The 24,784-nt window shown below is 39.6% G+C and overlaps 2 protein-coding genes across 6 annotated transcripts in view; both read left to right on the top strand.

Annotated features, from left to right (window-relative positions):
* Positions 1 to 8,286: 8,286 nt before the first annotated feature.
* LOC109628426 (zona pellucida-like domain-containing protein 1) lies at positions 8,287 to 12,610 on the top strand. The gene is made up of 11 exons (XM_020085511.2): positions 8,287 to 8,410; positions 8,496 to 8,606; positions 8,916 to 9,136; positions 9,248 to 9,432; positions 10,015 to 10,087; positions 10,371 to 10,468; positions 10,619 to 10,699; positions 10,780 to 10,948; positions 11,112 to 11,208; positions 11,609 to 11,629; positions 11,868 to 12,610. Exons 2-11 carry the CDS (start codon positions 8,498 to 8,500, stop codon positions 11,996 to 11,998), a joined length of 1,185 nt encoding a protein of 394 aa, XP_019941070.2. The 5' UTR covers positions 8,287 to 8,410; positions 8,496 to 8,497; the 3' UTR covers positions 11,999 to 12,610.
* An 8,909-nt stretch (positions 12,611 to 21,519) lies between these two features.
* The window catches only part of alcama (activated leukocyte cell adhesion molecule a), a 67,619-nt gene continuing 64,354 nt past the window's right edge, over positions 21,520 to 24,784 (top strand). For 4 of the 5 annotated variants that reach the window (XM_069539685.1, XM_069539686.1, XM_069539687.1 and 1 more), the window contains exon 1: positions 21,520 to 21,819. In XM_069539685.1, coding sequence (XP_069395786.1) covers positions 21,582 to 21,819 — 238 coding nt within the window. In that variant the 5' untranslated portion in view covers positions 21,520 to 21,581. The remainder of the gene's footprint in view (positions 21,820 to 24,784) is intronic. The other variant, XM_069539689.1, reaches the window with a different exon arrangement.

Below are 24,784 nucleotides of genomic sequence, written 5' to 3' on the forward strand. Positions count from 1 at the left end.
ATACCAATATTTCATAAAACATAGCTGATGTTTAAAGTGTAGTTAATCTCATATTCTGGTGAATCAAAGGAATGTATTGTATTTCAGATAGTAATACACACAGGACTATGAATATTACAAAAAATAATTTAATTTCCCAGCTACAGCTTTTTATATTAATTTACAATAAAACACTGCAATGCCATGTGATCACTGTAATATCAGTCAATGAATATGGCCTCTCATCTAATCTCTGCAGTCATAAAATGCAGAGAAATGACAACAGTTTCTACATGGATCAGAGATTTTTTTTACAGAGTTACACTCTGAATAATTATAGAACAATCAAATAGCTCATATGAGTGTCCAGTATTCTCCCTTCAATCAGAATCAGAATCAGAATCGCTTTTATTGCCAGGTATGTGAACACACACGAGGAATTTGACTCCGGTTTTCCTTTGTTCTCTTAGTACAACAGTTTAAAAAAACAACGAACAAACAGAGATGAACAAGGACAAAAGACAATAACAAAAAGCTATGTACATGTACAAAAAAGCTAAATAGTTGGTGCAAATGGTGCATAGTGCAAGGATGAAATAATAAATATACATATACAGTTTGTACAGTATATTGAATGTACAGATATATTACAGGTGATGTTCCGATATTTGAGTCCGGTTTTAGCTGTTTGACACAGAGACAGCCTGAGGGAAAAAGCTGTTCTTAAAACGGGATGTTTTGGCGTATAGTGTTCTGTAGTGTCTACCGGAGGGGAGAAGTTTAAACAGTTTGTATCCAGGGTGTGATGGGTCTGCAGAGATGTTACCTGCCCGATTCCTGACTCTGGTCCGGTACAGGTCCTGGATGGAGGGCAGGCTGACACCAATAATTTTCTCTGCAGTCCTTATTGTCCGCAGCAGTCTGTTCTTCTCCTGTTTTGTGGCCGATCCAAACCAAACAGTGATTGAGGAGCAGAGAACAGACTGAATGATGGCAGAGTAGAATTGTGACAGCAGCTCCTTAGGCAGGTTGAGCTTCCTGAGCTGGCGCAGGAAGTACAACCTCTGCTGGGCCTTTTTGATGATGGTGACTGTGTTGGTCTCCCACTTCAGGTCCCGGGAGATTGTGGAGCCCAGAAACTTGAAGTTTTCAACAGCAGTCACAGAGTTGTTGGTGATGGTGATGGGCGGCAAAGTGGGGGGGCGTCTCCTAAAGTCCACTGTCATCTCTACAGTTTTGAGCGTGTTCAGCTCCAGATTGTTCTGACCACACCAGCAGACCAGCCGTTCAACCTCTCGTCTCTAAGCAGACTCGTCACCGTCCTGGATGAGGCCGATGATCGTTGTGTCATCTGCAAATTTCAGGAGTTTAACAGACAGGTCTTTATAATCAGAAGTCCATTTATCTGTTTTTATGGTTTGAACAATGTATTATAGCTGCTATTGGGATGAGTCTGTATTGCAGCTTTTTAGTTTCATTTTTACAATATAAATACAAATGTTCTTATACTCAATCCAAACATCACTGAAGCAGAGGGCCTCCGTGTGGAGTCTGAGAACAACAACTCTTTAGGTTCAGCTCCATGTTTTATGTTGACCATTGTATAATTAATGCCCAGGGGCATTAAACATATTTTCTTTATTGTGTGTAAGGTAACCCATCTCCACCCATATTCTGTATTCATCATGAAGGGTTTGAGGATCTAATAATTAGCTCACACACAGTTCACACTGTAAATTATTATGTGTTCATTCATTCTGAAACATGAAACTCAGTGCCTCCTTAAAAATCTGTCAGATGAACTGGTTGTACCAATCTTGAAAACAAGTTAAATTATGTATTTAAGTAGAATTGACTGTTAAGTCACTGCAGACCATGTTTGTTTCACTTTATATTTTCTCGGTTTAAAGTATAGGTTCTTCACTGTACGAAGAACTTATATCTACTCACTTCTACAAAATTCAATAAAAATATAACTGAAGTTGACATCATGTTTAAACTGCAATACGAGAGTCTGTGATGCTATTCAGAGTAGTGCATGTTGGGAAGTCCATTAATGCATGTTTGGTTGTTTTAAAGGCTTAATTTAATAAGCCAAGCAGAAAATCCATTCACATTCTAAAGTGGTCTGAAAATGAAACTAGACACTTATCTATATGTTGAATAACTTGAATGAACAAATCTTAAGTATTTACATTAAAGCAAACCAGTTTTCCAGTGTTTTTGAATTGAGTGAAATTTAGAGTCACTATTTAATTTGTCCTAAGCTTCTGGGAAACCTTTGCTACGATTTGTAAAAGCTGTGGATTTTAGGAAAATGTTGCGTTGACAGGCAACCCTGTCTTCTACAAGTTATAAACAACTATGTACCAAACGTAACTGTAATAGTTCAAATGCTACAATCTGGTCTAAAGCTAAAGGTGCAAGTTCATTTTGTTTGTAATAATTTCACACTACAGAACACTGTCTGACTTAACAGGAAAACACCAGTTCAAGGCACAGAGCCAAGTCTGATATTTAACTCAAACTGCCTTTGAAATCATAAATCACAGAAATGATAAATAATAAAATAACTTCTAAGTAAGCTGCAACATTACAGGCTAGGCTTTAGTGTGGTGGACAGGACAGCTGATCTGGTGAGCCTTAAAAGGTTATTAATATAAAGAAATGTATCAGTCATGAGATCATTAGCAAGGGTAATGGTCTTATCTTCATAAGGACATTTGTCAAATGGTGCTGAGTTCCTAAACAAAACCTCATGCTTTTTGTCAAATCAATCTCAGAACCATATACAGTGGACTGGTGTTCAGAGGTGTAATGCTATTGTGACGCGTATGGCTCATTTCGAAGGTTATGTTATCAAATGTGAAATGATCAAATATTAGACTGACTCCATTAATGGTTTAGATTATACAGCAGCCAAATGACTTTCCAAGTAGTATTAGATAATGCCATTGATATAGTAGCATTATCATTATAAGTGATTAAACACAGGTAGTTTGTGTTTTGATGGATTTCATTAAATGTAGGCCTACTTGGAAACATCCCTTTTGAGGAGAAGCTGCAGTGAAGTGAAGCTCATCTAAAAGGCTGCTATGACAACGTAGCTAAGCCAGAAGTGGTTCTACCTTAACAGCTTTCCATGTTTCTTTGTGTCACAGAAGGATGTTCTGATGTTTTTTAATCTTTACTAGTTAATATTAGATGAGTAAATAATTATAAATGTACTAACAATCGATAAAGGCTACCAACAGCTGATAAGGTGGAATGTTTGAGTGTTATACAATGCACGAGTCGATGTTGTGTAATCAGCGTAGGAGTGTGGGATTAGTAGATGTCATTGCATCAAGCTTCTCCTGGTTCGCTTTCCTTAATTCAGGAGGGTTTTACTCTGATCTGAATTATCCTCAAAGGTTGCCTCTTTTCCGAACAGACTGCTGATAAAATGTGGTAAAAACACAGAAAAAAGGCAGCTTCAGGTTAAAAACCATCCTTGGAGTCAAGCTGCTGCTAATCTTAGCTCAACATGTTTTTCTGATAACTTCAGATCCAGATGTTCAATGACATAATTCCATCCTTAAGACATTGTCTTGTAATTGTTGGATTATTTTGTTATTCAGGCCAGTGTAAAGTGCATTACAGCAGTCAAGGCAAGATTATATACAAGCGTGGATTCATTTCTTTATATCTGAGACTGAAATAAAAGACTCGATCTTAGCCATGTTTCATAACTGATAAAAACTGATTGAATGACTTTCTTGGTGTGTGTCAAAGCTCAGGTTCTCATCAAAGATAACACACAGGTTTCTGGCAGATGGTTTGACAAAAGGTGCCAGATTTCCCAGGTTGGCTGAGATTTTGTTTGTGCAAAACTGCAACGTTGTATTTTTTCATCAGGTGCTTCATCAGTTCATAAAAAACATGCATTTTGGAGGCCTTCTATCTGCGCTCGACTCTGCATAACTCTCTCTTTTCTGTCCTATGAAATGATATGTGATAGATATGTGAGCAATACCATGCCAATTAATGTGTTTTGATTATTTTTATACCGAGCAAAAATAACAAATTAACCAATTTGAGATGTCTTTATTCAGTCAATAGATGTTTATTTGTGGTTATCAAAAAGAATGTATCAAATCATAACTCAGCTCTAGCAGTTTGAATGTAGTGGTGCTTCATGTATTACAAAATGTATGTCACATTTTCATCTTGGATCCCATAATAAATGTTTTTCTGTCATTTGTTTGGTGGACACCTGAGCTAATCCCAACTAATGTCAGACACGTGAGTGATTTCTTTTATAAATGTGAGAACCATAATTTCTGCTCCGTGATTGATAATGTTTCAATTATTTTATTAAAGTATCTGAAATTATTATGAGTGTCCAAACTTGTTTCATGTGTTTGAAATACCATCAATTAATTGGGAAAGCTCATCTGGAATAGAATTTACAGAATACTGTCAGCACTCTATGGCACATAGTCTCAGATCCCGAGCCCCACTACTACTTTCATCTTTCTCCTCTGTGAACAACAAACAGCTCAGAAGAAGAAGGAACCTTGATGTTTATTTAGCTGAATTAAAAAGATAGTTAATAAATTATAAAGAGTCCATGTGCATTTAAAAAGATAGTTAATGTGTATCCATAGTGCATTCTGACTTGACAATCTTTTACCAGAGATCTCGGTCCATACTGACACAGTTGAAAACACATCACAGATGATCATTTACATAAATTGGTCATGTGTGTACAGGCGTAAACAGGAAGCAATTTTTTACTCTGTATTTGGTTACAGAGAATATGATGAAAAGTAAAAACCAGAGTTGTGACTGATAAGACCCAATCAGGAAGAGAATATGGGTGACTCATTGTTTCCAAACATTAACAATAAATAAGTTAGTAAGGTTCTGCAATGTGGTGTCATATGGTTCCTCTATGTTAATAAATTCAACATTGATTGGTTGGCTCTTGATTTCTGTTGCTGACTTGTTAATGGCTAGGATACAAATGTGTTAGTTAAGATAACAATAGTATTGCCATTGCAAACACTACAACAGTATAGGGCACTTTTGGGAAACTTTTAATTAAATTTAAAAATGACTAACATAAATAAGATTCAATACAATTCAATACAAATCAATTCAATCAAGCCTAACAACACAAGCAGAAATAGACTTCTTACAATTTGTAAGAAGGGGGGAAAAACCAAAGATTTTCATCTGGCAACAGTGTCAACAATAAAGCTTATTTTGTTTTTAATAGATACATAGTCACAGAATGTCTGAAGTTCAACGTAAAACTAGTGTTCCTTGGGAAGAGACCTAAGAAATCAAGTTTTGTGAATCTACTATTTACCCAAAAGACAAATTTAATATCATCAAGCTAACGAATAACTAATCATAGTCTACATTCAAGTAAAACCATATACCATCTGTGATAGGGACTAAGACCTTATGTGTCTCCAAGATCAATAGAAAAGTTCTCTTTACCAGAATGGGAAACAGTCATTTCAAAAGCACTGATGAGAACAGATGAGCAAAACATATATTTATGTATTTATGTATCTATGATGCACGAACATTGTCAAAAAAGAGAAATTACATCTATTAACAGCAGGTCTTGTCATAAAATAAGACCACTGGCATCAATGTATCCGGGATAGGGGAAGTCTGACAGTGGCCTACCACTGCCCTGCAGACATTAGTAAACAGTATCGGTGGAACATGGGCAGCAGACTATCACAGTATATGAACCAGTGGCATTTCATCCACCTTTCAGCCTCGCTGTCTTCTCCTGTCACCAGCAGACTCAGAGTGATGTAGTTTGGGTGATAGTTAGCTTTTAGTGCCTGTTAGTGTTAATAAAGTCAACATTGACCCCCCCCACTAATTTCCTGCAACGATGTTACAGGCTAGAAGTGGAACAACTGATGGCTTGGTGTAGAGCCAACAACCTCTGCATCAATGTGAAGAAAACAAAGGAAATGATCGTGGACTTCACAAAAGTCGTCAGGAACCATCCCACCCACCTTTGCATTGGGGGAGGTGATCCACAGGCCGGGTACCCGGATGGTCGTGGCCAACTTCCTCTCCCGCTTGGCGGAGGGGGGGCTGGCGGGATCCCGGCGTGAGTCGGGCGGTGGGGGTATGTGGCGGCGGGGTATGGTTAGGGCACCAACTGCTGGACAACAGGGAGGAGTGGCTCAGCCGGTGATCGGACAGCTGTGCAGAATCAGGTAATCAGGCAATCATTAAGAGCATGCTGGTAACCTGGTTCTGCTCTCTTGCAGTAGACTGGCGTCCTGAGACCGGAGCAGCTGGCGGACGTGTGTGGATGTGTGTGTGTGGGTTGAGAGATCCTTGTATATATATGTGTGTGGTTGCCAGGAGAGGTGACCAGAATAAAGACGGTGTTAAAACGCCATTCTCTCCTCCCATACTTTCCCAGACTGGGCCGAGTAATCCCACAGATATATATATACGAGGAGTGAAGGCAGGTGGACTGGGTAGTAGAATCCTGGAAAGAAAGAAATGGTGAGTTTACAGTCTCGAGTAACACGAGGAAATTAACTCACGATGGAGAGCAAGTGACTACCACTGTAGCGTGGACGAACCGGTGATGACTGGGACAAAGACCAGGGTTGATATCCTGCTGGTGTTTACCGAATGAGCTGCAAGTGAGATGGTGAGGCACCACTGGTCGAACCTTTGCTGAGTCATCAGGAGGAGATGGCGCACACCTGCGGACAGGACACAAAACAAGGGAAAGGGAAAAACACTAGGGGGCGCAGAAGAGCTATGACAGTACCCCCATCAAAAGGCACCTCCAGGCATCCTACCAGGATGGTCCGGATGGGCAGCTTAGATGAGACTGGTGGGGTCAAGAATGAGCCATTGACATATCCAGGAGCACCTTTCAGGACAGTAACCCTCCCAGTCCACCAGTTGCTGGAAGCCTTTGTCCCGAAGCTGGACATCCAGGATGCGGGAGACAGTGAATACTTGATGGGGTTTGGTAAGAGGGCTCAGAGGATTGGTGGAGACAGGCTTGATGAGTGATGTGTGAAAAGTGTGGTGTGTCTTGAGGGTGGATGGGAGCTTGAGGTGAACACAGTGACTAGGTTGATGACTTTCTCAATTCATAGGGGCCCACGAATATGTTGGCCAACTGGCATGACTCCACCTGGAGGGGAAGGTCCCGGGAGGACATATCTTCTGCCCTGGCTTGTATGTGGGAGTGGGGGTGAGTCCACAGTTCGCCCTCCTCTAGTTCCTGGTGGCTGTGCAGACCAACACTGCCTGAGCCTCCCTCCAGATCCTACAGCAGCGGCTGAACAGAGGCCTCCTCAACCCAGGACTACACCTCCCAAAACGGGTCTATAAGTGAGAGTGAAGTTAAATCTTCCCAAGAAAAGAGCCCACCTAGTTGCCAAGGGTTTAAACTCTTGGCTGAGTGGAGATAAGCCATGTTCTTATGGTCAGTCCATACGATGAAGGGATGCTCCGTCCCCTATAACCAGTGCCGCCAGTCCTCAAGAGCAAGTGCCACTGCCAGTAGCTCATTACAGTATTTACAGCCATTAAAAGACACCAGAAACCATTTTCCAATTTCTTTTTGCCGACATCATCGTATTTGACAACGCAAACAGAGCTCAAGCACCAAGATATGCCCTCTCAGGTGTGCTTGTGTCACTGATGCAAAACAACAAGCTATGAGTCCACAGAAGATGTTAAAGAGTGGTGAATGGAGCAACACTCGAAATTAGTTTTTAAAGTTAATTGTCCGTAATTGTTTTCCTCAAGATTTGTTTTGGAACTGAATGAAGCATTCTGTGTTTAGCATGGAGTATGTCATTGTTCGAACTGCTTTGTGTTATTCTCACTCCAATACAAGACATTGTTGGAGCACTGCTTGGACGTCAACAAAGATTCTAGTGACCAATGAAAACACCTAGGTGCAGTGTTCTCTCAGATGTGAAATTTCCTAGAGGATCATATTTGGGTCATGCTAAAAGATATTGCCTTTATTATTAAGACATAGACTCTCACCTAAAAAGGGCATCAAAGTATTTTGTGATCCCCAGGGATTAAACAATTACTTCATGAAGTCTCATGTTAGCATTCTAAAGGAATCAGTATTTTAAAGAAAAGAATCTTGGCCTTTGTCTCTGGTCCCTCATAAAGACTTGTGCTGTGTAGGGTTTCACTTATTCTGTACCTTGAAGGTATGGTCCACGGAACTCCCTGTACAAAAGAATTGTTCCCATTCAGTGAAGTTCAGGTGGATACACCAAACAACACTGACCTTGTTTCCGTCCAATCAAATGAAAGATTCCCAGCTGTATATAAGAACCTCCAACAACTCAGCAAAGCAGAAGACGCGCAGAGAAAGAAGGCAGCAGCAGTGAAACAGAAGTGGATGCCAAGAAAGGTAACAACAGCAAATACTAGAAACAAGAACAACTTTAGGTTCTTTTAAAATCATACATGACATCATACACATTCTGCTATTACAGGAATGCCCATACCAAGGAAGGTAAAAATGAACCTTCTCAGTCTTTTTTTTTTGGTGTCCATGGTGGCTAAAAGCCATCAGTTATCGTGCCAAAATGAGCTTCGGCGGCCAGGTATGGTATGCATGCTTCTGATGGGTTTGTTCTCTTCTTAACTTTCTTTGCAATTTATGAAATTACAATAATATTCGCCTTCATGGTTGTCAAACACATTATTTCAGATTGACCTCAAAACTTCTACAACATCACAGTTTTGCCACACATGTAAAAAAATGGAAATTGTACATTTACTATTGTCATTTTGCTTCCAAGATTTTATATTTATTCCTCCCAGATAGGAATATAATCTAATTTGTAACTCAATAAGATTTCAAGTGACATTTGCAGAGAAAGCTTAATGGTGCATCTTTCCCATTCCTATAGAATACACTGACATCTCAGTCACATGTGGCACATCCTCAATCAGCCTGGCTATCCTTGTCTGCCCTGTTGTCTACACTGGCTACAATGAGTCATTGCTCATCCTCAACCACATTTTCAACAAGCCAGAGTGTAAAGGGACCTTGGATGAATCAGTCACCCCACCTGTTGTCAGGTTCACCTTCCCCCTCAACATGACCAACGCTTGTGGCAGCAACTTCCTGGTTAGTAGAGGTTGGAGGAGGAGTAAAATGGGGGAATAACGGCATGTTTTCTGAAAGCATCCTTTCTGTTTTTTCCTCTGTGCTTGACTCTACCATAAATGTTGCCCCCAGACCACGAGTTCAGCTGGCACAGGGATCTTTGCTGACTTCTCCAACATCCAGACGGTTAATGTCAGTGGTGTGGTGCGCTCCCATGATCCAACCACGGGAGTAGTCACCTATAATGCTGAGCTCAAATATTATTATTCCTGTGCTTACCCTCTGGAGTATCTCATCAACAACACCCAGGTGGACGTGTAAGATCTCTGCTTGTATCCCTCCAGTAGCTTTTTCTTGAGGTGTTAAGTGTACATATGTGGAAAAGGGTTTGTTTTGCTCTTCTGATGGTAAGTATTCAGAAAAAAATGTGCTACACGAATTTTTCATTATGAGAAATGTTACAATGACACAGTTCCCTCAAGCTAAATTTGTTGTTTGTTTGATTGAGATAAAGCTCATCTAAGACGTAGAGAAATACACAATCCACGGTTTGCTTAGCTTGTTTATTTTACAGATTCAATTTTTTTTTTTTTTTTATAATTTAATGTATCCAAACCTTAGCTGTGTTGGTGTATTTATCTGCTGATGAGAGGAACTAATAAAAAACGCAATAGTTCAATATAAAAACAAAATGTTTTTGACATATTAAATGGGAAAAAGCTGCAAAATGAGTTAACATATATCTGTTGTGATCACAATCTCTCAGAAAATAAGACAGTATTTTCTAACTGTGACAAAAGCTTTTCCTGATGGAAATAGTCTGCAGGTGCACAGTAACATGTAGGATTCAGTCTGACATCATTCACCCACCCCCCTCCTCTTTCCCTTGTCCCATTTAGGTCAGCATCTTCCATTGCAGTGACGGACAAAAATGGAAGCTTCGTCAGTACTTTGACTATGGAAATCTTTAATGTAAGTTTAGACAACATGTTTTATGGTGAGGTGATGGTTGTAAACTCTGTTAGTCCAGCAGTGCTTTGATAGACTGTTATGTTTTGTTGCTGTAAAGTTATAAAAGGGCATGTAAACATTTAGTTAGTTATATTTCTAATGGTGCAAAGTGCAAAATTATTTGGAAATGTATTTTATTCTTCCATTCTATTCCAGCTCTCTATACTATTCAATTTACTTATCAAATCAATTCTGGATTAAAACAGCTTCTGTAAAATGCTACAACTGACTTTTGTGTTGACAGGACGAGAGCTACACCACTCCCCTGGTCATACCACCGCTGGGATTAGAGCTGAGGACCAACATCTATGTCCAGGTCCAAGCAGCCAACCTGACTGCTCAGTAAGATTTCATTTTTCATGCAAACCAATCTCTGGAATTTCTGTAGTTCAGAAACAAAATGAATGACCATGGAATGTGAGAATGGTCTTCAATTTTAAGGTAAAAGTCACATAACCCCTAATGGTCATTGTCCCCCCCACCCTACACCAGGTACCATGTCCTTATGGACCGATGCTATGCTTCCATCTCTCCTCATCCCACAAACTCCACCTACTTCAATCTGTTTGTCCCGTAAGTCTCCAATTCTCCAAATAGGAAGTAATAGTCCATCTATATGTTCAGCCAACACTTTGCTTCTTCATATCAAACAGGTGCTCTAGGGATCAGATGCTAACCATGTATGAGAACGGGGACAGTCACCATTCCCGTTTCTCCTTCCCAGCCTTCAGGTTCATTGAACAGCAGAACCAGACAGTGTCCACTTATTACCTACACTGTATCACCAGGCTTTGTGAGATCAGCACCTGCAGTGATTTTAAGGTGAGTGATGGTTCAGCAATGTAAATAAAATACACATCCTGACACTGTTTGAGAGCAAAGGGAGGAACTATCCTGTATTACTAAAATACATCCAACCCATTTTACCCTTTAATGTGGTGGATTATTTAGTAAATTATCATATTCTTTCTTCCATTATCTGCAGCAATGTAACAACAGGAGGAGAAGGGATGTTTATACCACTGATGCTTCTGAAGCTACCACCCTATCCTCTATTCCCATTGTCACTAAAACTGATAATTGTAAGTATGTTTGCTGGTCTTTGGTCACACAGCACTAATCACACAACATAATTGGATACTAATCTCTGTCACTAGATTTTCTAAGAGTAACTTACAGTACATCTCGGTCTGAACACACATACTGCACAGTACTTTAAGTCCACTTTATGGGGCAGCTAGTGTGGTCGTCCTCGAGCCAGAAGGTTGACGGTTCTATCCCAGTCTTCTCCATCTGCATGCTCAGGTGTCCTCGGGCAAGATACTTGCCCTGAATGTCCCCTGCCGGCAGTGCTGTTCTCATAGAAAAAGCTGCCGATAGATATGAATGTGTGTGAATGGTTGAATTGTTGTCTCTCGTGTTATTCTCCATCAATATTTATAATTTCAAACACTACCTAATACCTCTTTCTCTTTCTTGCAGCACCGACATCTAAGGAGGAAGGTATACTATTGTTTCATCCTATATGATGTATCAAATTTTTGAATTCGAAAACCAATATAAATGTTTAATTTATTTCATCCAAGCACCATCAATGTGACAGTGAACTTTGTTACTAAATAGTGAGACATCATTTTTCCAAAGATTGCTTCAATTCCATATCTGCTCGATCCTGTACAAATGATGCCTTGTGAATCAAGGTGTGATTAATATGTTTGTGCTCTGGTTGTGTTGTGAGCAGCTGTATCCGGCACTGACTCGGACTCAAACTCCAGGATGGGTCTTGGGATAGCTGTGGGTATCCTCACTCTGGCCATCATTGTGATTGTGGCTGCAGCAGCCATCCTCTACAGGAGGCTCAGACACTTTTAAAGTGGAGCAGACACCTGTTTGCACAACTTCACACAAGCCCGCCTGCTGGATGAAATGGTGCACAGCAATCTTTCCTGTGGTGTAGGGTTAGTTCTACTCAGCATCATACCACAGTTCACGTGTTTGTCTTATGTAGCATCTATAGCTCATTCGTGGTTTAGTGGTCTTTTCTTGTCACTGCAGTTATGTACGATGTAGAATAAGCTGAAATGAAGAGTGAAGATAAGCTTTGCACAGTGATATGCTTTGCTTGTTTTAGTAGAATGGCTGCATGATGTAATGAAAATGCTTTGGCATTGAAAAGCATTAACATGTATATCACTAGTTTATATATTGTAGTTAGGGAAACAAAACTGTTTAGGCACTGGAATGATTTTATCAGCAAAAAACAATTTATGAGTAACGTGTGAAGAATCTGTATTTCATGTAGTGCTCTACTGAGTTTTATGAAAGCCAAACGAAATAAGTTCATTATTTAACGTTGTACACAAATGTTGCAAAGTTTGAAATGAAAGAATGGGGATTTTTGAGATTGAAGCAAATTTTGCATTATTAATAAAAGCCCAATACAAAGCAAGCAGAACATAATAAAGATCATTAGTCCCTGCAAAATTTTAGTTTTTATGATTTCATGTGTGTGTGTGTGTGTGTGTGTGTGTGTGTGTGTGTGTTCACAGAACAAGCCTTGGCTGACGATATGTATCCAGCCTCATCTGTACTTGTCCATGACCCTGTTAAATCCCAACCATTTAGAGGTTACTTGCATAGAGGATGTATCTAGCTTTACAGAAGGCCTAAAGAGCACAGTTGAGGTTCACATATCACTGAAACCAGACTCAGACACTTGGTATACAAGCTGCTCTTAAACTTGAACTCTAAAAACATTTTATACAATGAATAAACTGCAACAATAGGTTTGTTTATGGGGGCGTGAGTAGGATTGAAATTAAAAACCACTCTGTCAAAAGTGGGAGAGAAAAACAGCAGCTCAAACAAAGGAGGTGGGGAAGCACTGGTGAAAAGAGCAAAAGATCACCACACCTCAGCCTTATGGAATCTGGAGCAGTAGTAGCCCACTGTAAATGTTGCCTATACTGAGGAGTGTTTTATTTTTCTTAAACACTGGCGACACTGTATATAATCTTTCAATGTGTGGACTTGATTTGGGCCAATGTTGTTTGGTCATATCACAGATACACATCATTATACTGTATTTCTGCTGACTGAAGAGACCAACACAATGAGTGAATATCCACAGTTGGTTTGAATGATATGCTATAACAGAGATGCACCAATTAAAATAAGAAGACACGATGGGTCAATGGGAATAAAGCATCTTTTTGAAGGATAATTACTAATGGATGTACAAGAATGTGCAGTGTTTGATTGCTTTACAATGAAGTATAATTTATAAGAGATAATAATATCGATGGGGATTACCTTGCTTTGTCCATAAGCACATGGGGAGAAAGGAGCTGGGAGAACCAATTGATCTGAATGGAAAACAGCTGAAATACTAAAGCTGCCATGAAACTAATCACATATGGAAGAATTCTGATTATTACTGATGTATCTTTGGTTACAGCTGCTGCACTCTTTGAATTTCTTTCAAGAATCACTACAATGATGGAAGGATGATTTCAGGTATATTCCAATAATATATTGCTATCAAAAAAGGAGCACAAATAGATGTTTCACTCCATAATGCAGCCTTCATGGATTACAAGATAAAGTGGATTGCAGACACCAAATAGATTTGAAATATGCTGTTTCAAGAAGTGAAATGATATGGAACTAATTTGTGAAAGCAAAACCAGTACTCGGCCATACCAGCCAGTGTTTTTTTTTCAGTGATAGGGAGCCACCACAGCGCGTTAAGCAGATGGTTTCCAGCAGGCCTGTGTATGACATGATATATGTGACAATACAGTTTTGAAACGACAGGCATGAAGAGTACCAGTTTGAGGGCTAGGCCAGTCTCTCAGTGTCCAAACCTCCAATGCAGCCCTCAGCGCAAACACACACACACACACACACACACACACACACACACACACACACACAAACACACCCAAACACACAGACATACCCTGTTGTGCAGTCTACTGTATGTTATGTTAGAAAGAAATGGCCCTTTTTGAAATTTTCAAACGGCAAGTATTTTTAACAAATTGCTTCCAATATTAATACTTACTGTAGTACTTGAACCTTAGTGGCCTAAGTTGCACTTGAAGGAATGATGCCACAGTATTTACAGATACAACTCTTTGTGCTTTTACAGTGGACTATGCTCAGCACCCATACAAGAGCAGTCCACTTTGGTCTATGGAACATTTGTGTTTACTTTGGAAAATCAAAAGGTCTTCATGGGGACCCAGTAGCATTTAATTATGAACACCTGTTATCCTGTGTATTAATACAATTATCCAATCAGCCAACGATGTATATATATATGTATGTCAGGAGTGTCAGTTCAGTTAACATGAAACATCAAAATGTGATTTGACAGTGACATGACTCTTGCTGTGAGGTTAGTTTGAGTGTTTCTTAAACGAAGATCTCACACAAATCCTCTGACACAGAAACAGTGATAACCGCTCTTTACAACTGAGGTGAACAGAAAAGCGTCAAAGAATGAATATGTCCACCTTGAGGTGGATGGTCTAGAAGTGAGAAGAGACCACATCAGGTTCCACCTCCTGAAGACAGCATGAATCCATGGACCCAACCTGCCTTGTATCAACAGTCCAGGCAGTTGCTGGTGATGTGATGGCTTGGGAAATGTTTTCTTCAAATTCTTTGGAACATGATAAGTGGTTTGAATTTGACATTCTGAGTACTGTTGCTGATCATGTTCATCCTTTCAGTGGCCACAGTTACTTCCAGCAACAAAATGCTCCATATCACAGAATAAAAGTTGTTTCAAATTGGTTCCATGAACATGATGGTGGGTTCAGTGAATTCCAGATGTAATTGTGTTTGCAAAGATTTTTGCCTTCTAATGTTGAAGTTAATGGATCAGTGAATTTGCTGTTCTCACTGGCTTCCTAGTTTAAATAGCAATGAAAGAGTCATGAAGGTTTTAGCTTTTCTGAAATGACATGAGGCCAAATACTGTCATATAATAAGGTAAATTAATACAAAATGTATGTACTTTTGAAATATATTGCTGTGTTTAATGAGTAGTTTCTTCCGTCCTGACTAATTTAAATCATGTGGCTCTGCGATTTGAAGCTGGATTGCTAACTTTAGCCAACTTGTACTTGCGCTGTATTTGCCACTGACTTTCATCTACACGACAGGCTTTGTTTGACTCTGCCTGAAAATAATAGGATGGAATTTTCTTTTCAGCTCTGCTGACAAGTGCACCATGGATTCAAAGAGAACCTCCATCAGCAAGATGCTCAGTTACAGAGAGGGAGAGAAGTCGGGATGTTGTATCCGAAAGGATGACAGAGGATCGTGGAGGCTTTGAACTTGCCAGCTGCAGTGGGCACCAGTGAGGCTTCAAACAAGAGTAAAACTCTGTCTCTCTCTCACTGTGATTTACATTCTCTTTCTCTATCTGTCCTTCTCTTTTTCTCTGTCTGTCTCTCTCTCTGTCTGTCTGTCGGTGTCTCTCTCTCTCTCTCTCTCTCTCTCTCTCTCTCTCTCTCTCTCTCACACACACACACACACACAAACTGTGCCTGCATACTTGAAATACTCAAATTCTAAATCTTTAATTGAATTAGTTAAAAAAGATTTGTTTTCTGTCAAGACAATTTGTCCTTTCATCGTAATTCCTCAGTAGGAGGGACTTAAATCAATTGTTTATGCTTGTTAGTGTTTATATAACCCCTAAACCTCATCATAAAGTATATTCATTACTCATAGATACATTACACAGACTTATTCATTAAACTCCCAAGCCCCTGCCCCCGCCCCCAAAAAAACACATATTTAATTAAATCAGCAGACGTCTTTAGACAGAATATTATTTATATTATGGTCACTTACTTACTTATATACTTTACATTACAATACTTTTTATATCATGCCACTCTTTTATCCTCAGTACCCTTTTGCACATTATCTGTTTGCAGGTCGATTGTTTTCTTTTTTACTCTGTAGGTTACAGAAATTTCTGTCTGTTTTTTTGTGTTATTGCCTTTTCCTTTTTAATTTCTGTAGTGTATACTACACTTTCTTTCTGCTGCTGTAACATGTAAATTTCCCCATCGTGGGATGAATAAAGTATATCTAATCTAATCTAATCTAAGAGTAAAGTGTGTACATGGAGAAAAAATCAACACTAAATGATTAAAATCCTTAAATTTTAACAATCAGTAAGTCTTGGTCTAATTTCTATCCAAGACTTGAAACACCCTGCAAACCCTGCTTTGCACCAAACTACTCTACTTCTAAAAAAAAAGTTAGATGATATATTATCATCATATGTGAAAACCCCATCTAATAGGTAAACATGTCAACTTTATCTTGAGCATTTTGCAAGCATGTCCTTGTGGAGTTTGCTTCGTGGCTCAATGGTGCTTCCAGTGACATCTTGTCTCATTTCAGCACAGTTCATTGAGGAATCACTTCAATAATCTAAGTCAAAATCTGAATGTCTGTCTGAGGAACAAGAGAGAGGTGCCAGTGAGGCAATGATGGAGATGAATAAAAAAAGATGTAACCTTGAATGTCATTTTCAGAAGCTAGTCATGCCACACCTGTCCACTGGATGTCCTCAGTGAACTTCGGTTCTGAGCTGACCACATGACTGTGCTTGTTATCAACTGCCTGCTCTTCCCTCCCAGAGTGGTGGTTGTTATGTCTTTTTAGATGACCTGCTGAGTGTTTGCTGTAGCCTATGGCAACCTTTTAGCTAGATGCTGGTCATCATAAATGGCCTTTCATACTACCTGCCTTGAGATGTGTTCCTGTGTGGGGGCTGGATCCTCAAAAGGTGTGCACTTGTTGACCACAATCGGTCTTTTTCACTGCAGACATTTTGATTTGTCACAGGTGTAAATGTGTTTCATTGCCCTGGTTTTGTGCTGGTTTGCTGTCACAGATTCACAGGTTCAATCCTTTATGTTTTACCTATTCTTTCCTGTTGTGATGAGTCAAAATGTCTGCTGTGAATATATAACAGGTCAAACCTCTGTCCCATTCCATATGATCTTGTGACAAATGCAACCTTCCTCTGGCTGCGTTTGGTCGACACATCAAATAAGTTATTTCAGTTGATATCAATGACTTAAGAAACTGTAAATTGACAAGAATTCAATAAGAGTTTTAGACTCTGCCTGTTTTGGGGCACTTTGAGTCCAACCTTTAGATCTGAACTCGTATCTGGGACACAGCTGCAGTGTTCGTATCGGGGTCCTGTTTGCTCTTGCTGTTTATCTAAACTGTTGAAGGCTGCATGCCAAAGGTACATGGATAATGATTACAGAGTTTATGTAAACCTATGAAAAGTGTACAATAAAACTGCAGCACAAGTGGAGACGCCACCCCAAGGGGCCTGGTTATTACTAGTGAACAAAGGCAAAAAAATAATGTTGTTGTGCAAGAAATACCCCCGAAACAGATAAAGGATTTGGATACAATGGTTTATCTCTTCCATTATACTCAATCTGATCTTTTACTGGGAGCATTGTTGTTAAATAAAAGAAGTTGTTCAATGAGTTTGAGGTAAATAACAGAAACAAAACTGTTTGAATGCAAACAAGGAATTACTTTATGCATCCTCGTAACAATTGAACAAACTTATACAGTTCATTTCTCAGTATTTCTCAGAAAGCTATATATTCATCAATGGCATTTGCAGAGAAATAGCTTGCAGGAATGTTGGTCACAAATACTGTATAGACCATGAGTTGTGAGACTCATGGTCTATACGTTTGCAAATGTAACCCATGTCATATGTGTGTGAGGGTGACTTCAGTGACACAGTTGCCTTGTTGTTTCGGAGAATACTCTTTAACTGAATGTTAAAGCCTTGGTTTAAGTAATCTGTTAGTGGAAACTCACATTGCCAGAGGGTCCTAGAGTAAGCACTGACTGCATGTTAGCTCCAGGGGTGCAGTCCTAAAACTGATACTTGGAGCTAATAGTATATAGTATTACAAACCCAACTCAGAATAAGTTGGAACAGTATGGAAAATGCAAATAAAAAAAGACTTCATTTAATTTGACCTATATTTCATTGCAGACAGTATGAACATCATATATTTTATGTTTTTTCTCGTCAACTACATTTTATTTGTAAATATATATCTATTCCTGCCATTCAGGCCTGCGAAACATTCCAAAAAAAGTTGGGACAGGGGCAGTTTAGGGCCAGTAATGAGGTTGAATGATTAAAAAATGAAGTGATTTGAAATAGGTAATGCCAACAAATGATTATGATCAGAACTTAGAACAAAAGCAACATCCAGGAAAGGCCTAGTCCTTTAGGAGCACAGACAGGACGAGGATCGCCAGTTGGCCAACAAATGTATGAGAAAACTATTGAAATGTTTCAAAACAGTGTTCCTCAAAGAAAGATAGGAAGGGGTTTGGATATTTCATCCTCTACAGTGCATAACATTATTATTCAAGGAATCTGGAGGATTTTCAGTGCGTGAGGGCTAGGCTGACTAACCGTGCTCTCCAGTCCCTCAGGCGACACTGGATCAAGAACCATCATTTATCTATAAGCAACATAACCACATGGGTTTTACTTCGGCAAACATTTGTCAAGCACCACAATATGTAGTTACATCCACAAATGCCAGTTAAAACTTGACTGTGCTAAAGGAAGCCTTATGTTATCCGTGTCCAGAAGCACCGTCAACTTCTCTGGACACAAAGGCTTCTGGGATGAACCATAACACAGTGGAAACGTGTATTGTTGTCAAATGAGTCAGTATGGACACCATGTGCTCCGGACCAAAAATGGCTGTGGAAGAAGAGGGTGGGGGTGCTGGACTGGAATGCGGGCAGTCCTGACTTGGCCACAATATAGAATGTGTGGCACATTTTGAAACGCAAAATGTGACGCAACATAGACTTGTTTGCAGGAAGAATGGGACAAAATGACACCTGAAACATTTCATCACTTGCTGTCTTGAAGTCCCTTAATGTATTTTAACTGTTGTGAAAAGGAATGGCAACATTACAAAGTGGTAAATGCTTTACTGCTCCAACTTTTTTTAATATATGTTATAAGAATCAAAACTGATGTGTTTAAAAAGTGTTTATTTTGGAAAAACAATCAAATCCATGAGGTCATCATCAAATAATGTGCTTTTATATTGATTTTACTGTAATATAGGTCACAGATCATTTATAAATCATTGTTCTCAGTTTTAATTATAAATGTAACGTTCCAACCTTTTCTGTTTTGGGGTTGTATATTTATAATATAATATAGTAGCCTATATTATTTGCAAATGGTGGAGACGACCCAGTGTGAGAAACAAAACTTTCTGACAGTTTAGACTTTATGTCAGCAGCTGGAGTCGAACCTGGAAAGAGCTCATGGAAGGTGTATGCACTGAATCCATTTACTGACGTATTATAATCTATACAGGTTTTTTATAGAGTTAGAACCCACTAAGAGGGGACATTATGACTTTCTATAAAGTCGATACGACTCTGAACACCATCTTGAAAGTACCTTAAACTTGGTTTTACTTTCAGTAATATTTTCCAAGAATGCTTTCAGGTTTTTTAGTACGTCCAATTGATTCGATTTTACATGTCAAGTATATTAATATATATTTAGAATAGAATAGAAGAAGAATAAAAGGTTTAGGTGATCCCCACAGCAGAGTCAGTCAGCTAGTGAGTCAGCTAGCTATCCAGGAATCCAACAAGTCAGTTCAGTCAGGCCTTTATACAGCATGACTATCAGATGATACTTCCACATCCTGACCTCAGAAATGTTGCAACTCTGATGTTTGATTTTTAATTTTAATTCAAGACAATTGTACATAATCACCACTTCTCCACTCCATCTCCAATACTTGGGAGAGCATATTCAAGATTATACTAAACTATTGTTAAATCCATTAACATTCTAAATTACATGAAAATATTATGTCTCAACACACAATATTTCTGTAATGGGAGACCTTGGCCTTTACAGACTCTAAAATCAGTGTGCCTGACACACAACATCTAGATCCAAACGTTATCCTGTGACACTCATGATAATACAGTGAATTGCTGTGCATAGTTGTGACCTATTATATATATTATTATTGTATTGTAAACATGACACATGCCATGTAGTTTCCTGTGTTTACTAGTACTTTAATGACAAGTTCCACCTACAGTTACTGCATATAGATTAGAAATGAGAGGAACAGAGAGGCAGGGCAGAGTATAGACATTTAGATGTAGCAAGTTTACATGAAGAGCCTGTGGATAGTGGTGGATAGATGTTTCATCCAAGTGTCTTTTAAAAGTGCCTGCCATTTTCGGGACAGTTTCCAACTATCAGATTCATTACAAACCATGTAGCACATCAGGCTAGAAGATCACTGCTATGTGAGGGCACTCGGAACTCACTACTTATTTTTGAAATGATGACTCTTTCGATGGCATTATGAAAATTAACTCCTTCTAAAGAATCCCAAGTTAACATCTGATTGTGTTTTTGTATCATAAGATTACATCAGTACAATTTTAATTCATACGATTGTACAATTACCTTCCCCAATACCAAAATCCATCAGTGTGACCTCCCAGCTTGGAATCTTTCTTTTTCAAACAATTTCTCATCCCTCAACACTTTCCTTGGAAACAATTGTGACGTATACCGGAAACAAATCCTTTTTCTTTTGTCATTTGTCTCAAACATATATAGGCTATCAATCACATTTTCAATCTATTTGATGAACATGGTCATTAATATATGATCTGTTTATGTCCAAACAGTTTTCTAGTCCCTTGATCTAACAGACAAAGTTCAACAAGGATATTTGCCAAATGTTTCAAAGAATGAAATAAACTAGAAGATCAGTAAGAACTTGTTTTTTACTTCGAGGCTCAGTAATTAAATTAAATTTTTTTTACATAAAACCCTGCCAATAGTTTAATTGCTTAATTTACCAACGTTAACATTATTAACAACAAAACCTAATATCCATGAAGTTTTTAACGGATCTCGCTCTTTTGAAGCTGTTACCTCTGGCTTCTGTTTGAAAGGAAGGATATGACCTGCTGCTTTGATGACATTAGTTTTTATGTTTGACATAATTTACTGACAGAGAGAATAGGTACATTTTAGTATCATTGAATCTGTATTTGTATATGCTGCTATTATTTGCCTGGATTCTCATGTATACACACTCCTTCTGTCAATCATACAAGGAAACGAAAAAAAAGTTCCCTTGAAGGTGGAGCTAACCACTGTGGAAATTATGCTGCCTTTGGGTGCCCCTCGTAAACTTTTGGAATTCTCTGTTCGCCGACCTTCATTCCGATGTGGTAGTGTCCAGATTTCCGGCAGCACCTTAAGGCGACATACAAGTAGAAAGCCTCCTCCTCCCTTCCTCTCTCTCCCCTCCTCTCCTCTCTCACCCCTCCTCTCCTCTCTCAGCCCTCCATGTGTCACCTGCCTCCATATCGCAGTCACAGCTCTGGTTGTTTTCCGGACTTTCCACAGCTCTTCCGCTCAACAGAGTCGTGTCCTCGGGCCGTGTTCCCTCACCTCGCACCGACCTCAGCTCCCCGTGTGTTAAACTTCTCGTCAAACCCTGTGGGCGACTTTGTAAGGATGACTTCGGCTGCTTCTGTGCTGCTGCTGCTGCTGGCTGTAATGAGCGCCGGGACGCTCGTTCAAGGTAAGCACCGTCCACTGTGTCGCAGGAACACCTTCAGGTTTTTTACGCAGACCCAAGGCATTTCATGCTGCCCGTGGCTCTCCGCTAACTAACCCGAGGCTCCGCTCAGAAACAGCTACCTGCAAGGCGGAGAGATTACACCTGAAGTTCCCGCTCTTCGTTTATGACCGTGTAATAAATGTCTTCTGCCTGAAACTGGGAGAACTCACCCTTGGTTTCCACCCCCCATAATGATACGTGTGTTTATTAGGTGAGGAGAACAATATATGTGTACACACAAACATGCATCAATGTGTGTGTGCGTGTTTAAATGTTGGCCATATCTATCCGGGTAAATGAACAGGAGGTGCTTTATCTTCCATTCGCCTTCCAGGCAGTTCCTTAAATGAAGCCAGCTCCCTGCCCAGCAAACACAGCCCGCCTCCCCCCCGTAGCAGCCCCGGGGTGACGGAACGCTCAAAGATAGCAGATCATTTGTTTGTAGTAAGGGATGTGGTTGTTTGGATTCACTTGTAATCCAAGCCTATGTATGTGTGTGCTAAGTGTGCACCCGTGTGTGTGTGTGTGTTTATTATCGTGTGTGTTTGACTTTTGAATGAACGAAGAGGAACCCAGAAAAAAATTGTTTTGCGCTAAATCATAATATGTATAATCTCAAGAGACTTTACATAGAAGGTTAACACCTTAAACTCTATAGAGAAACCCCAAAAGTTTCCACAATGAGCAACTGTGGAGAAAAAAACTCCCTCATTAACTGGAAGTCACCTGTAGAACCAGGGGGAGAGGAGAAAAATACAGGAGTAAGAAGAGAAGTGCTCAGTGCATGATGGGAGTTCCCCCAGCAGTCTAGACCTATAGCAGCATAACTAAGGGATGGTTCAGGACTCACCTGATCCAGAACTAACTATTGGCTTTATCAAAAAGAAACGTTTTAAGTTTAACTTTAAATGCTGAGATGGTGTCTGCCTCCTGAACCCAGAGTGGGAGCTGGTTCCACAGGAGAGGAGCCTGTTAGCTGAATGCTCTACCTCCTGTTCTACTCTTACAGACTCTTGGAACCACAAGAGAGCCTGTATTCTGGACTATACGGTGTTATGAGCTCTTTGATATATGAAGGGGCTTGATTGTTAATGGCTTTGTATCTGTGGAGCAGGATCTTAAATTAAATTCTGAATTTTACAGGGAGCTAATACAGAGAAGCTAAGACAGGAGTAATATGATCTTTCCTTCTAGTTCCTGTCAGCACTCGTGCTGCAGCATTTTGGACTAACTGGAGGCTTTTCACAGACTTCCTCGGACATCCAGATGATAAAGAAGTACAATAATCTAGTCTAGAAGTAACAAATGCGTAGACTAGTTTCTCAGCATCCCTCTGAGAAAGTATAATGCTGTCATGAACATTTAATTTGTCATTCCAGTCACATGATCAGTTTTATCCCTCTCAAGGTCTAAATGCTTAAGATTTGTGTCTGGAAAATAGATTGTTACTCTTTGTTCTTGGTTTGGTCGTGAAGTGAAACATGTCATGACAGTAGTAATAAAGTAATAAAGAAGCTATCTATTTTCATTGACCTTAAGGGTACAATCGAGGACTATTGAGGATATTTTAGGAATCCATTTTTAATTCCTGTGCAGTTTCTGAGGCTGGTAGTGAATGGTTTTACCCTCTGACAAAACAAGGGTTGGATATTTGAAAGAGTTCAGACACTTACTGTCAGCAGCACTGGACTGACATTGTCATTTCTAAACAGGAAAAATCAGACTTAATTTTTTTAATTTTTCTCCCAGTTCTGTGTCTGTTCACCTCTCACCATTCACAGGGATGTTCTTTCTCAGAGCGGCTGGAGGACATGCAGCCTGTTCACTGGTGGCTGAGAATGTGTGTGTGTGTTTGGAAGGTTAGGCAGGGGGGGTGGGAGTGGTGGTGGCAGACACACCAGGGGTTCCATCACTCGATGCTATCTGGTCTGTCTCTGGATCAGTGACTTCACAGGAGGAATGAGTGCATGCATACTTATTTATTTATTTGGTCACATTTCATTCAGTATGAATCCTTATCCTCCACATAATGACAGATACCAGCAGAGTAGATAGCAGCTGAAGTCGGTTTCCAGCTTGATCTGTAACATTTCTCACATCAAAGGGGAGAACTTTCAAAGGGACTTTCAGACTTAAAAGTTTTGATGCCACAGAAAGCTTTTCAGGGTGACTTTAGAGTGTGGTAAGCTGCCAGCACAAATATGAGGGGATACAGCAAAGTGGGGGCTGGGAGAAAACATATACATGACAGATAATGGCTTTGTAATAATGTCCAGTCCTTGTGGGGCATTTTAGTTCTGCAATATTTTCCTATTCCAATTTAATTTGCTTCTTTTGGATATAGTTACTAAAGGAAGCTCTACGAGATTCAGGGCTTCTATGTTGAACCAACAATGTAGGTACTGCCACCAGCAGCGTTATTGAAAAGCCACACAGACTTACCAGCACACAGGCATCAGAGTTCGTGATGAGTTGCGCAGTGATCCTACGCAGAATTATAAACCTGGCTTTAAGGGTATGTATCCAAGCACAGACCATGGGGCTGTTAGACATGTAGTGACAAGTTGATGTAGTTTTCCCACAATGATGGGGGGGGGGGGACCTGCTCTATTTTTCTTCTTTTCATAAAAGTTGTGGATTTATCTTGGTTAAAACAACAAACTGTTACAAATTTACTATTCAATGCGGCAGTAGAGATTCATTCTTGACTAAAATATGGGCATGGTTATGCTTCAGTGCTAAAACACAGAATTAACAGAACACTGTTGTTCAGAAACTAACTGGTGGGAAGCTTTGGTTCTCTGTTGCAAATGCCAAGTTTATGGGGGTTTTCACTCTTTTTCTTGTGTTACTGGTGTCACAGACCAAAACTCATTTCATGCAACAAAGGGAGGCTCATAAAAAGTTAGAATAAAATGTTATTTTA

Source organism: Paralichthys olivaceus, chromosome 15, assembly GCF_024713975.1.
Source record: "Paralichthys olivaceus isolate ysfri-2021 chromosome 15, ASM2471397v2, whole genome shotgun sequence".
NCBI classification, from domain to species: Eukaryota; Metazoa; Chordata; class Actinopteri; order Pleuronectiformes; family Paralichthyidae; genus Paralichthys; species Paralichthys olivaceus.

Excerpts from the sequence above, each read along its gene's own strand:
- LOC109628426 (XM_020085511.2), top strand. The coding sequence starts at position 8,498 with ATGCCCATACCAAGGAAGGTAAAAATGAACCTTCTCAGTCTTTTTTTT. Across the intron at positions 9,137-9,247 it reads CTTGTGGCAGCAACTTCCTG|ACCACGAGTTCAGCTGGCAC; the intron begins GTTAGTAGAGGT and ends TGTTGCCCCCAG. Across the intron at positions 11,209-11,608 it reads TGTCACTAAAACTGATAATT|CACCGACATCTAAGGAGGAA; the intron begins GTAAGTATGTTT and ends TCTTTCTTGCAG.